This window comes from Drosophila yakuba, chromosome 2L (assembly GCF_016746365.2).
Source record: "Drosophila yakuba strain Tai18E2 chromosome 2L, Prin_Dyak_Tai18E2_2.1, whole genome shotgun sequence".
Taxonomy (NCBI): domain Eukaryota; kingdom Metazoa; phylum Arthropoda; class Insecta; order Diptera; family Drosophilidae; genus Drosophila; species Drosophila yakuba.
In genome coordinates, this window is record NC_052527.2 from 8651795 (window position 1) to 8663965 (window position 12171).

The 12171-nt window shown below is 41.0% G+C and overlaps 2 protein-coding genes across 2 annotated transcripts in view; both read left to right on the forward strand.

Moving 5' to 3' along the window:
• The window catches only part of LOC6527363 (probable G-protein coupled receptor CG31760), a 28331-nt gene that overhangs the window by 8714 nt on the left and 7446 nt on the right, over window positions 1-12171 (forward strand). The window contains 6 exon segments of the mRNA XM_002088419.3: window positions 1997-2475; window positions 4025-4211; window positions 9163-9355; window positions 9730-10141; window positions 11262-11563; window positions 12008-12161. Coding sequence (XP_002088455.2) covers window positions 2017-2475; window positions 4025-4211; window positions 9163-9355; window positions 9730-10141; window positions 11262-11563; window positions 12008-12161 — 1707 coding nt within the window. The 5' untranslated portion in view covers window positions 1997-2016.
• LOC26535514 lies at window positions 10298-11036 on the forward strand. The gene is made up of 2 exons (XM_015199144.3): window positions 10298-10374; window positions 10436-11036. The coding sequence occupies exon 2, from the start codon at window positions 10518-10520 to the stop codon at window positions 10974-10976; it is 459 nt and encodes a 152-aa protein (XP_015054630.1). The 5' UTR covers window positions 10298-10374; window positions 10436-10517; the 3' UTR covers window positions 10977-11036.

Genomic DNA, 12171 nt, shown 5'->3' on the forward strand with positions numbered 1-12171 from the left:
CATTAAAGAATCATTGTCAAATATATTTTTTAATTCACTAGCTTGTAGCCCTGATTTTGCTGGCCAGTGTAGTTGTTCATACATATTCCCCATGTGACCGACACAGATTTAGAGGGACTTTCGTTCTTGTCCCCGCTCATGTTTATTTTAGCCAGCAAATAAAAAGGATTAACAACAACTGGCAGCCATGTTCAACAGCATTTTTGCTTATAAGTCTCCTTTTTTCGGTTTTTGATGTATTGGTATATGTGTGTGTTTTTGGGGGACGGTGTGTGTGTGTGTGTGTGTTTGTGCCTTGAATCCTTTGGCCTCGGAACATTTGGCCACGAGCTACTGGTGGCAAAGCCAGTCAAAAGCTATCCACTCAATCCTTTGCATATTGCTCATATTTCTTCAGCATCGCTGCCTGTCTGCACTTTTTGCCATGTGTGTGTGTGGTCTTTTTTTTTCTGGCTCGCTGCTTAGTCATGCTCATGAAACGCGAAAAACGCGACCATGGAGATGGAGAAGAGGGAATTTTCCAACTGTAAACAATAAATATAAACATGGAGCGCTGTGGGCGGCATCATAATAATCCCATACCATCGCCATCATCGTCATTATCCACATGCTGTCGTCAGTCAAGTTCAAATGGCTGGCAAATTTTTTTTATAAACATTTACCATACACCAACAAATGGCTAATGCATATAGGGTTGGGGGCCAAGAGGCGGTTACAGCTTTAGAAAGTGGATACGAGGTGATTGGGATGGGGTTTCTGGACAAACAGGGGAGCAGTTATCCATAATGAAAGATAACACTGAAAATTGCCACTTTTATTCTGTGGTCCCTTCAAAAATTTCACTTGATCACTTGCAAAAGTTTTTATCTTTTAATACGAAACATTAAAGTGAAAAGTTTTTAAAAAATAGCTCAAAGGGTATAATAAATTATGTAGCGAAATAAGCGATTGGATTTAAATTACGTATACGACATGTGCCAATGTAAACTTATAAAGCCATTGACCACATCCATGTGAAATAGCAAATATAATCTTAAAGATACATCCTTTTCGAAAGAAGGTGGCATATTAACTTATTCAAACTAATAATATTTGTTTGCTTTCCGAACCCATGCTCAATTATTCGATGTCCGTTTCACTTTCGCACCTACCACATGCAAAAAATCTTAAGCCGACACATAAATAAATTGATCAAATATTTATGTATGGCCAGGGAAAGCGTAAACAAAACCAAAAGAAAAGTCAGAAAAGTCAGAAACTAGGGAATGCGATGACAGCTAAGAAAGTGCATGGACAGATAGCCATTTGCTTAACTTAAACGCCTACAACTCTGTGCTGAATGAAGCGAACTCGTAAATAAATACTGAAGGCATAAATAAAATAAGAGGGTATGGGTGGAAAACACTTGCAGAAGCGACCCATTTCCACGTCAGCACAGTGAAAGCGAGCGAAATGTAAATATCAAATAAAACGCGTAGGGAAAGGAAATGCCACACATTTGCGTTTGAGCTGAGCTGAAAGGCATGGAAGTAAGTTTTGGACTTGATTTCCACACCACTTCTGTCTGCGCAAGTTGTCATAATAATGGCTTTTCCAATCCCAAAAGAGAGAGTGTGGCACCCACATCTTACATTCTTTTTACTCGTATTTGCAGTGCTTTCAAACTCAGAAAAATGGCAGCCATTTGTAAGAAAGTGTAATAAGGACCTAGCTGAAAAAACATATACGTGCGCCATAAAGTCCTTATCGATTGAAGTCTTTTTTTTCGATTTTTTGCCTATTAAAGTTGTGCGTTATGGTTGGAATAATGTGGGAGTGATTGAAGTTCTACATCAACGTGTTTAAAAAAAAAACGATCATTCCGTCGTAGACTGTTTCCATATTCAAGAACCTTCACAATTTGCATTTTCGCGGTGTTGCGGGTGCAAATCGCGTTTAATGGCCACTATTGTCTGCCTCTAATCCAGGTTCTCTGTTTTGTGTCCTTCCCCTGCAGTTGCAAATGCGAAAACAACAATGAGATGCTGGCACAATGCGGTGAGGCGCAGAAAGAAGAAGCAGGCGGCAGCGGCAGCGGCAGCGAAGGCAGCGGAGGTATCAAAGGGGGCGCAAGGAGGCGTGGCAGGTCCTCGAGATGGAGATGCCAACTGCCAGAGGCAGCAACAAGTGGCCAGCGACACTTGGCTAACAACACGAGCTGTTCCTCTTCTGTGGCTGCACTTGTTGCTCCTGGTCGCATTTGCACAACATGCGGCTGCAGCCACTACAATCGCCACAAATCCCGAGGCCACCACAACAACAGGGAGCAACTACACGACGACGACCACAGCACTAGCCCCATCCACGGCAGCCACTTCATCGGGATCGGCACATGGCTCCGCATTAGCGGGGGATAAGTTCTCTGGCAACTGGGACATCCTGGAGGATTCGTTCAGGAACATCGTGCGGATCGGCGATGGCAACACGGTCACTCGGGTAAGTAGGCAAAACCCACTGAATTGAGTCATATTGATAAAAAAAAAAAAAGAAAGATAGTTATTTAATTGGTTTATCGCATATATGTATAATGGTTTTTCTGTATGTACTTGTATATATTTCTATGTCTATATATTATTATATGTTAATGCGTAATTACGTTGTGCGGTTAACAGAATACCAAGAATAGAAACAAGGATCCAAAGCATTATTTTCCCTACAAGTTGTATTTGCCCAAGAAGTGGATCTTCTCAATTACCTTTCCGCGTTGGCAGGCACTCCATGTTGCCTAGTGCTAACCCATTTGAGCCGCAATTACACAGGAGTGCAATTGAAATAATGGGAATAAGTGCTGGCCAAGAGTGGGAATGAGGGGCTTCAAATGTGGAGCTGAGTTCAAGGTGCGTTCTGCAGCTTGGGGCACTCGGCTGAATTTAATTGAATTGCGATTGCAGACGGGAGCCCACTTGAGGCCCCCTTTCCACTCCAAAATTAATAAAGTGGCTATTTAGTGTGCACTTAATAATGCTCAAGGGGAAAGATAAGAGCTGTCAAATGCAATACGCTAGGAGAATTATTGTAGGGCCTCGATGATTTTACACACCTATAAACTATAATTCTCAATTCCTAACACAATCGATTTGAATTTCTTTGGAAATTAACCCATACAAAATTGAATTATAGCACACTACTTTAGTTAAATTCCGCAATTCACACAAGTTAATTTCGCAAACCATTTTCGCTCATTTTCTTGCTGCTTAGTGTACACAATGAGGCCAGTTAATTAAGTTAAGTAGTTAGCAGTTGAGACAAGCGAATTTTGATGTACATAGACACTTGCCGAGGAAAATTTGTTGCGAAAAGCTTTGGCATAACCTAACTTCCGCATTTGAGCTCCATTTCTCTTGCCCAAAACTTTATTGTCTTGGTTTGTCAAGCAAACCGCAAAACATTTGCTTAACAATGGAAGCTTCGAGTGAAAATTCTCAGAAAAGTTTTCAATGCAATTTCGTTCTCTTTTCTTTCACAATTTAAAGTCGAAACAAAACCGAGCAGCCAACAAAAAATTCAAAAATAAAATGAAAAGTCAATAACGTAATTTTCCAATCAAACGATAAAAGGGTCTTAACAAATGATGGTCAACATAAATTTTTGTTTGAACTAATAAAGAAATTTTTAATGCGTTTGCCAGCGAAACAATCACTTGAATAGACAGCAAAATGTGATTTGGGTAGACCCAAAATATGAGTATGCACTCGGAAAAACTCAGTTGGAAAATCATAAGGCAAACAAATTCAAAATCTCATTAAAAAATATGTACAATGTGGAATTAAATCTGACAAATATGACATAGAAAAAATAATTGAATACATATATATATATTTAATTATGTATTGTACGATTTCTTAATATTTTTGACATTTGACAGATTTTTTTCGCCATTAACTTCAGCATGATTATATTTTTTCAGTTCAGTACTTAGGCCATTTCCACCCCCCTTTAAGCCGACTTAAATAATAATAATGACCCAATCCCCAACCACTTACAGACGGCCATTGAACAATCGCTGGTGACGATACACGACATTGCCACCGAGAACTTGGGGACATTGTGCATCTCGACCCTATATCGACCCCTACAAGTGCCCATCAACTCGGAACGATATGAGAGCTCCAGACAGAAAACCGATTTGGCCGCCTCGATACTCCAGGAAGTGGGCATCATTCGGCACGGCGGTGAGTTTGGACAGAAAAATAATTCCACCTACCTTTGCAGCCAGCATACGCGTATATAGCCATATTTTTTATCCCATCATCGATTATTGATTTTGTTTTTGTTTGCGTGCGGGCAATGTTTGGTCTGTTATCGCAGCAGGATGACATTTTCCTGCTGGGAAAATTCACATACCCAAGTCAATACGCGTGGCCCACATGCGGCCGATTAAAATATATGTGTAGTATGTGTGCGTGGGCTCAACTGTATCGATATGGTTTCAGTTCCACAACTTTTTATTGAATGCCGGCCATTTAAAGTTATTTCGGTGGCCACGTTGGGAATGCCACACTGAAGTTGATTTCGGGATCTCAGGGTTCTTTAAATTTCCGGCTTTTATCAGAACACTTTTTATGACACATTCGCTTGATGGTTAACTTTATTAAATATTGAAACCATCCATTAGTTTTTAATGCGAAATACTTGAAACTTCCATCGCAATTTAAACATCTTAATTAATAAAGTTTTTATACAAAATTAGGAAATAAAAAATGAAATGTTTTTTTCCAGAATGTTTCAGAATTAAATGAGTTTATATTCCACAAAATCGTTGCTCCTCTCCCGTTCAAACACCATCCTTGTATTCCCCAAGTGGAAATCTGAAGCCCTTGTGCTGTGCAAAGATTTCATTTGGCTCTCGAACCTTGTAAAATGCTGTGCATATATGTACTTATTGCCATACATGTCCTTGCTTAATTTTACAAAATCTGCTCCTTCGGGCCCCCCTATCCATTTGTTCTCGTTGAGGATGTTCCTGTAAAAGCTTGGTGGGTAAATCACAGTTGAATACAAGAACGAATGCGACGGATGACACAACGCACAATGTGAACTTTAAATTAAATCTACAGCAACAACGTTCACATTGGGTCTAACAACGGTAAAGGACACTGAGTGGGTGTTGGGTATACGAGCGAAGCAAAAAAGGACGAAGCGGCGGCATCGCTTGATGCGCCACAAGTGCGTCGTTCGTTGTCAACCCCACTGCTGCAGCACGGCTGTCAGGACAAGACTTTCATTCTGATCCAGTTGCCAGCCTTGACAATGCCCAACAAAGTGATGAACTGAAAGAAATTATGAATGGTCCACGTGTGACCTTAAATTCTAACATTTATTTAAGAACAGCAAAATCATTCTTCTATCATATCTTCTATCTATTTATTGAGAGCCGAAAACATGGTCAGATACCCATTACTTAGCTAATGGTGGTTATCATCATTCTAGGATTTATTGTTCTCGAGATCTCTACTTTCATACGGACGGACAGACAGACCGACGGACGGACAGGTTTATATCAAGAATATATCTCAAACTGTTACATACTCTTCAACGGGTATAATACCCTATACCCTTTGTTCTTTTCACTTTAAAATGCTTGTCATAAGTCGCCGAGCAATTTAAACGGAGCTAAGCACATCACGTTATTTGCAAAGTGTAGAAATCATCCAATAAAACGCTATCAGTGTGTCATGCAGAGTCAAGGGCAAGACAGAGCACCGAACGCACAATGAACTCATCGCCAGGACTCTGGATCTCGGGCTCGGCATCGGAATTGGGAAAGTAAGGGTAGCTTGGAAGTGTTGGGGCGCACAAGTTGCCATTATGGCCATGATTTCCACACCGTCTTGAAACAGGCAGACAGCTATATCAGACTTTCCTTTCGTGCTCAAAAAGGTGAGACGTGTCAGCAAAAATCGCATAAGACGAAGGCAAATTGGTGTCCTTTGTTGCCGTTGTGTTTCACCTACCATCATCATGTTGAACGAAGGAGCGCAACAGGAGGCGGCCAATTGTATACAATTTTGGCACTTGCCTCCATTTTAGCCTCGTCCAACCATGTTGACTCTTGAAATTTTGATGCCGCGCATAAATTATTCGCATAGAGTGCCCTCGCAAATCGAATAAATTTAAGCCAATTTAAAAGGGCCAACATCGGTGTTCCCACAAATGGATATCTGGCTAGCGTCGAACTGCGAAATGTGAGAGGCGCAGAGAGAGGCTGAGTGGAAAATCCACTGCCAGCCTTACAAAAAAAGAAATAAATAAAAGGCTTACGCGTGGAAGACCCATTTTTATTTGAGGAGAAGAAAAAACTGTTTGATTGGACTTCCTTTAGGTTTTAAAAACAATTTCCTAGATTATAGCATCCAGAAACCGCCTGGAAACCTGAATATTTAAAGTCCCAAGATAGGAGTATCTTATATCTTGCAAATGCAGTTAGGCAATTTAAATAAAATTGGTCTTTACCTCTGCAATGTTACATTTTTAATTGAGACTATATATCACACAATACATTTAAGGGATTCCCCTAAATTATTTAGTCGCCTTTCCCACTTGAATGTTCCACTTGTAGCCCCACAATATTGGCCCCAAATGTCCAGTTTCAGGCAAACCGAATCTCAGGTAAATTTAATTATTCCTGAAACACCTGGCATCTGCAAAAAACCTCACATGAGGCAGCAAAAACATGTCCGACTGTAGTTTGAATAATTGCCAATTTTACACGCCCAGAAACTTCTGTTTGTCCGGACAGCCAAGAAAAAAGGCAAACACAAATTGTTACCATTGTTGTTATGTCGTCTGCAACACCTTTGCTATAAACAAAAAGTGAAGTAAAACAAAAACAGGCCCAAGAGCCAGAAAATCCACCCACTATCAAAAAAGTGGAAAAAAGATTGATGACGGCAAACGAATGAGTGCGGAACAAAATGGCTGAGCGAATGATGAATGAGCCCGTGACCCATAAGCACACCGTCCACCTTATTCACGTTATTCACGTTATTCGTCCTGTCGCAGTGTGTTACCTTCTCAGGTGAAAACCAGCTGACAGCCATTGCGAAATGTTGTTTACCTTAAGTGTTCTGTCGCGGCCACAATTTTCAGAATAGGAATCGGATAAGAAGTAAGCACACATGTGTACACGGTAAAAAAAACTGTTATGGCTTTAACACATTTTGTAAACCAACTCACAAAGAAAGGGTAAAATACAGGTGTTTAAAGGAATATTACGTTTTTAGAAGCTGTGTACACAGAAATTAAATTGATGTATTTATTAATTATTTTTTTAAAGGCTATGATGTAATTTACCTATATTATCTTAAATTGTGTGCCATAATCTAGTGCACACACATTTGAAAACCCATAAAGCGATAGTGTATTTAATCGGGTGGAATAAATAAACATAAAGCGCCTTTCTCCCACATGTCCTACAAGGCTCTATCACAGATGCTTTGTTTCAGTTCCACTCCCGCGGCAGGGAATCCAAAAAGTTGGCCAACTAAAAAACGCACGTACTCGGTTTAAGTTGCTTTCTCCAGGATAAGGAGGAAACAACTTTGCGAGATGTTGGGATACCTTGTGCGGTAGCACAGTAACAGCAGCAAATAGGAAAAGGAAAATAAGCAAACCCCATACATACTAAAACATAAAAATAAAGAAAGTGCCACGGAAGTTGCGGTAATCGAATTTAAATAAGTTTACTTTGTAAACAATTCTCGTTTCGCTTTGGCTTCCTCACACTTTTTTCCCATCACTGAAAGTTAAACAGCAGTGACATCCTTTAGGATGTTTTTCCGCTAATCTAGCTGGTTGTTATTTCTGTCTTAAATATATATATAAAATTTCCTTTAATTGTGGATCACATCACAGCCTTGAAAATGCAATTATTTATTGTTTATTGTTATTAACTAAAACTTCAAGCTAAAATATGTTGTAATATTTTTCAATATTTTGTAACATTTTGCAATTCGTATTCATACTATTTAGTAAAAATTAAAAATATTAAGAACCAGTTACTAGCAGCTGAAAATCCTTAAAAAATAATGAATATTGTTTTAGCTATTTTTGGGACTCGTTTTCGAAATCCTGGCAGCACTAAAGGCGAAGGGCGAACGAGTGTTGCAGAAATATTAGCTTTTGACAGTCAGCGCCCACACACTTTCACGCACTCGCAAGGGAGGGAGCGAGAGAAAAGCAGAGGAGAAAGAGAAGGCCTCTGATGTCCTGCCGCGCATATTAATCATTGTTGTTGGGTTGACACTTCCGCCAAGGCCAAAAGAACAACTGCAACGGGGGCTGCGGATTTTAATGACTGTTTCAAGGTCGCAGCAACAATAACAGATGTGGCAAGTTAAGCACTTAAAGTTGCACAGAATGCCACTACTCAATTAAATAAACAATCCAAAGTCGCGTTGCGCGATTAACACATTTAATTGCACATGTATAATTCATGTGACTGCATATCGTCGTTTAATTAAAAGCGGCGTTTTAATTAGCAAAACAGAAGCCATTGCTGCTGCACGGAATGGGTTTTAAACAAGCTAGAATTAAAAACAGATATTTGCAAAGTATTCATAACATTTATTTCAAAGGATAACAGTCTATGATTTCACTTTATCACGTTATGAAGTTACTAATGTAACGTAATAGGTAGGAATAAATAAGTATGAAATTATCCTGCGGGGAGTTGAAAACATCGGTAGTTTTCGATTAATAATTCCGCATGCGAACATAAGCATTATTGCAATAACCGCTCAACAATGTCGAAATTGCAAAAATATTTATGTAAATCACGGAGCATGCAATCAAACGAAACACGTCGCTGGGCTGAGCTGGGAAATCAACAATGGAAATGCATTTCCCTCTGGGAAATCGAAACGATGGCAGGCCGAAAATTGAAAATGGAAAATGGAAAACCGAGAGCCGCAGCCGCAGTTTTCGCAACATAAATAATTAAAGTTGGGCAATTTGTGCTCCGTAATCAGCAATTACGAGCAGTCAAGTGACACGACCAATTGCAAGTGCGATGTGTAATTACTTTCTGCGTACTTTCAGTTCATTTCCGCCACCAATTATTGAAATCACATTTTGGCCATCTCACCCAGCCTACTAACGATTGCTGCCGCTTTTCATCAACAGGACTGTCGGATGCCTTGGCCAAAGGCCTGCTCACCGATGACTTCATAACCGGAGCCCGCATTTTGGCCCTGAATCTGACCAACGGAGCGGTACAGTCCTACGTCTGGTGGGTCAAGGGGGCTGCGGCGGAAACGCAGCGGTACGACGAGGACGGACTGCAGATTGGCAAGAAGCCCGCCGGCAGTTATCCCTGGTAGGTGGAACAGGTGGTGAATCAGTGGTGGCCAGTTTGCAGATTGGATCAGCAAGTGCAGATTTGTATGTAGCTAGCTGACAGCTTTAAATCATTATTGAAGCATTAGATGAATTCTGTTTAAAGTCTTGTAAAAAAGCAGTAAGGTCTTAAAACAAAAAATTAAAAAAGTAAATTAATATTAGTAGTCAGTGTCCTTTACTAGCAAATTAAAATAACCAATCTTAATGATAGAGCTTTTAATATTTGAAGTACTCTCTTTATAACAAGGTTTGAGGCAGGGATAGTTGGGTTAATGCTCGTTACAAATTTTTGAAGATTAAAGTGGCATATCTAAAAGGAGTCATCGCACTCATCCGGAATCTCCTCCGCAGGTTTGACGATGAGAGCTCCTCGCCCACCCTGCGTTCGCCCAAATTCGCGCCCAGTCCGCCGAACAACTACTACAAGGGCTGGTGGACCTATCCGTACTTCTCGTGCTCCCAGAGCCGCTGGCTGGTGTCCTACAGCATCGCCATCCCGCCGATTGGGCGCCACGGGCTAAGGGGCTTCATCAGCATCGACATCGACGTGTCCACGCTGCGTGTCAACCAGTGCGAGGCGGAGCCCTATCCATTTGGGAGTCGCCGCCAGAAAATGCAGCAGTTGCAGCCGCACAGTCGCCTCGGTGCACGAAGATCCACGTTTCTGGGCGGCAGGATGGCGCCCATGGCCATCGATGAGGGCACCATTAACGATCTGCAGGCCTTCCACAGCTCCCACAAGTGTCATCGCACCTCCATGGTGGTATGTAAACTGAACTTTATTAGCATGAGACTTAATATGAAAACTGATGGGTATAGTAGTCTTTTTCATAGATTAGGCATAAGTTATGTAAAGGCTTTTCAGTTGGGCTTTTCTATATATAAATTTATAATATAAAGTTATTAATGGCCTTATAATGTGTACAAACTAGAATAATGTCCCAGTTACCCTTGACTTTACATTTGCCCAGTTTATACATTCAATTGCCACTTAAGGTACATATATAAATATAGTCTTATCCTTTACATACCCCGAAATCCTGCAACGCTTTGATAGACAATTGAACTCCAGGAGCCACTCACTTAAGGCCAACAACAAAGGTGAACTTTATGCAACTAGGCAAGAAACTAAGTAGAAAATGGGAAAGAAGTGCACTCCACCGCCGCGTAAGCCGTTAAAGCGCCTGAATGGAAAAGTTAAGAGAACTGTGACGCCCAGAGGATCTGCCACCAGGCGGGATATGCGATCTACTCCTCCAATGCCCGTTTATCGCCACCCATCTGCGATGGAACGTCGAACTCGTAGCTACTCGGCATTTAAGAATTTTATTAACAAATTCAACAGAGAAAATCCCGGAAAGCTGCGAGTGGAGGGCGTCTCCATATGGCGCAAAATGAGCCTTCCAGAAAGGCGACTCTTTCAAAGGAGCAGCACGGGTCAATTGCATCAAAATCCTTCTATACATACGCAGATTCGGGAGGAGGAACTTCTGTCAATACTTCCGATTCAGGACAACCCATCGAGAACGGACAATAGACCCTCTATTTTTGATTACTTTGTAAAGGCGATTTATAGGGCCATGCGCTTATTTTACTAATTACTGATTGCTTTCCAAATTTGTATGTAAAAAGTTGAATAATCACAAAAAAGAAATTAATTTTAAATGGGAAAAACTTGTTTAAATACTTCTTTAAAATTAAAGTAAATTTATTATAATGCAAACTTGCGAAATTAATTATTTATATTTATTATTAATTACAATACATATTATTTAGGTAAACTAAATCTTGTTCTATAGGACCAAAGTCGTACATTCTGTCGAATTTGTAATGATTCCACCTGCGGCTGGCTAATCCGAGTGCATTTGTTTGCCTCCTTGCAGTGCGACTACCGTCAGCCGAGTGCGGAGTCACCGACGCTAACTGGTGGAAAACTACTGACCACGCTGACCGGAAGCAGCAGCTGGACCCGTGGATCCTACCAGTGCCTCTGCCGCGGGGGATTCTACTCGCTGCGGCATCCGGACGGATTCAACGGCACCATCATGGAGATTGCCTGGCAGGAGCAGCAGGACAACATAAGCAATTACTACTCCGAGGTCTTCAAGTGTTTGCCCTGCGCCCCCGGCTGCGACACGTGCACGGGTCCGGAGCCGTGTTTGGCCAACTACCACTGGCCATTCAGGTGGGTATCCGGGTCCGATTTTATTTGCCAGTCAGTGATGGGCGGAATGATACCTATGTGTGTTTCTCAGTTGGCAAATAACGATTAGAGGCTGAAAACAATAAATATCTTTACTATCTTTAAAGCCAAATAAAAGTTAAATTCAAAATTCTGCTCTAAGCGCTGCGAACTCTGAGGAAATAATTTCATTTAAAGTGCTATTGCAGCTTAGATTTCTTTTTTTAATTGGAAGCTTTAATAAATCAAATGAAAAGTGCCATAAGCCAAATGAAACATGTTTTTGCCATTGCCAAAGCCAATAATTATTTTTTAAAATTCTGTTTTAACAGAAGAAGCTAGTATAAACCACAAAAAGATTAAATTCAAAAACCAAGTGCATCTCACTCCATCACTGCTGTTTGTTGGGTGTCCTCCATGTGAATGAATGTCCTTTCGCTTCTTTAGAATATCCCTGCTGACCATATCCATTGGCTGTGCCTGCGGCACCTTTGTCCTCGCCGGCTATCTCTTCCGGCATCGTCGCGTGAAGGTCTTCAAGGTGGCCAGCCCCATCTTCCTGATGATCACGCTCATCGGCTGCGCCATCATGTATCTGGAGGTGAGTACTT

Coding starts and splice junctions, on each gene's coding strand:
- LOC26535514 (XM_015199144.3), top strand. CDS start 10,518: ATGGGAAAGAAGTGCACTCCACCGCCGCGTAAGCCGTTAAAGCGCCTG.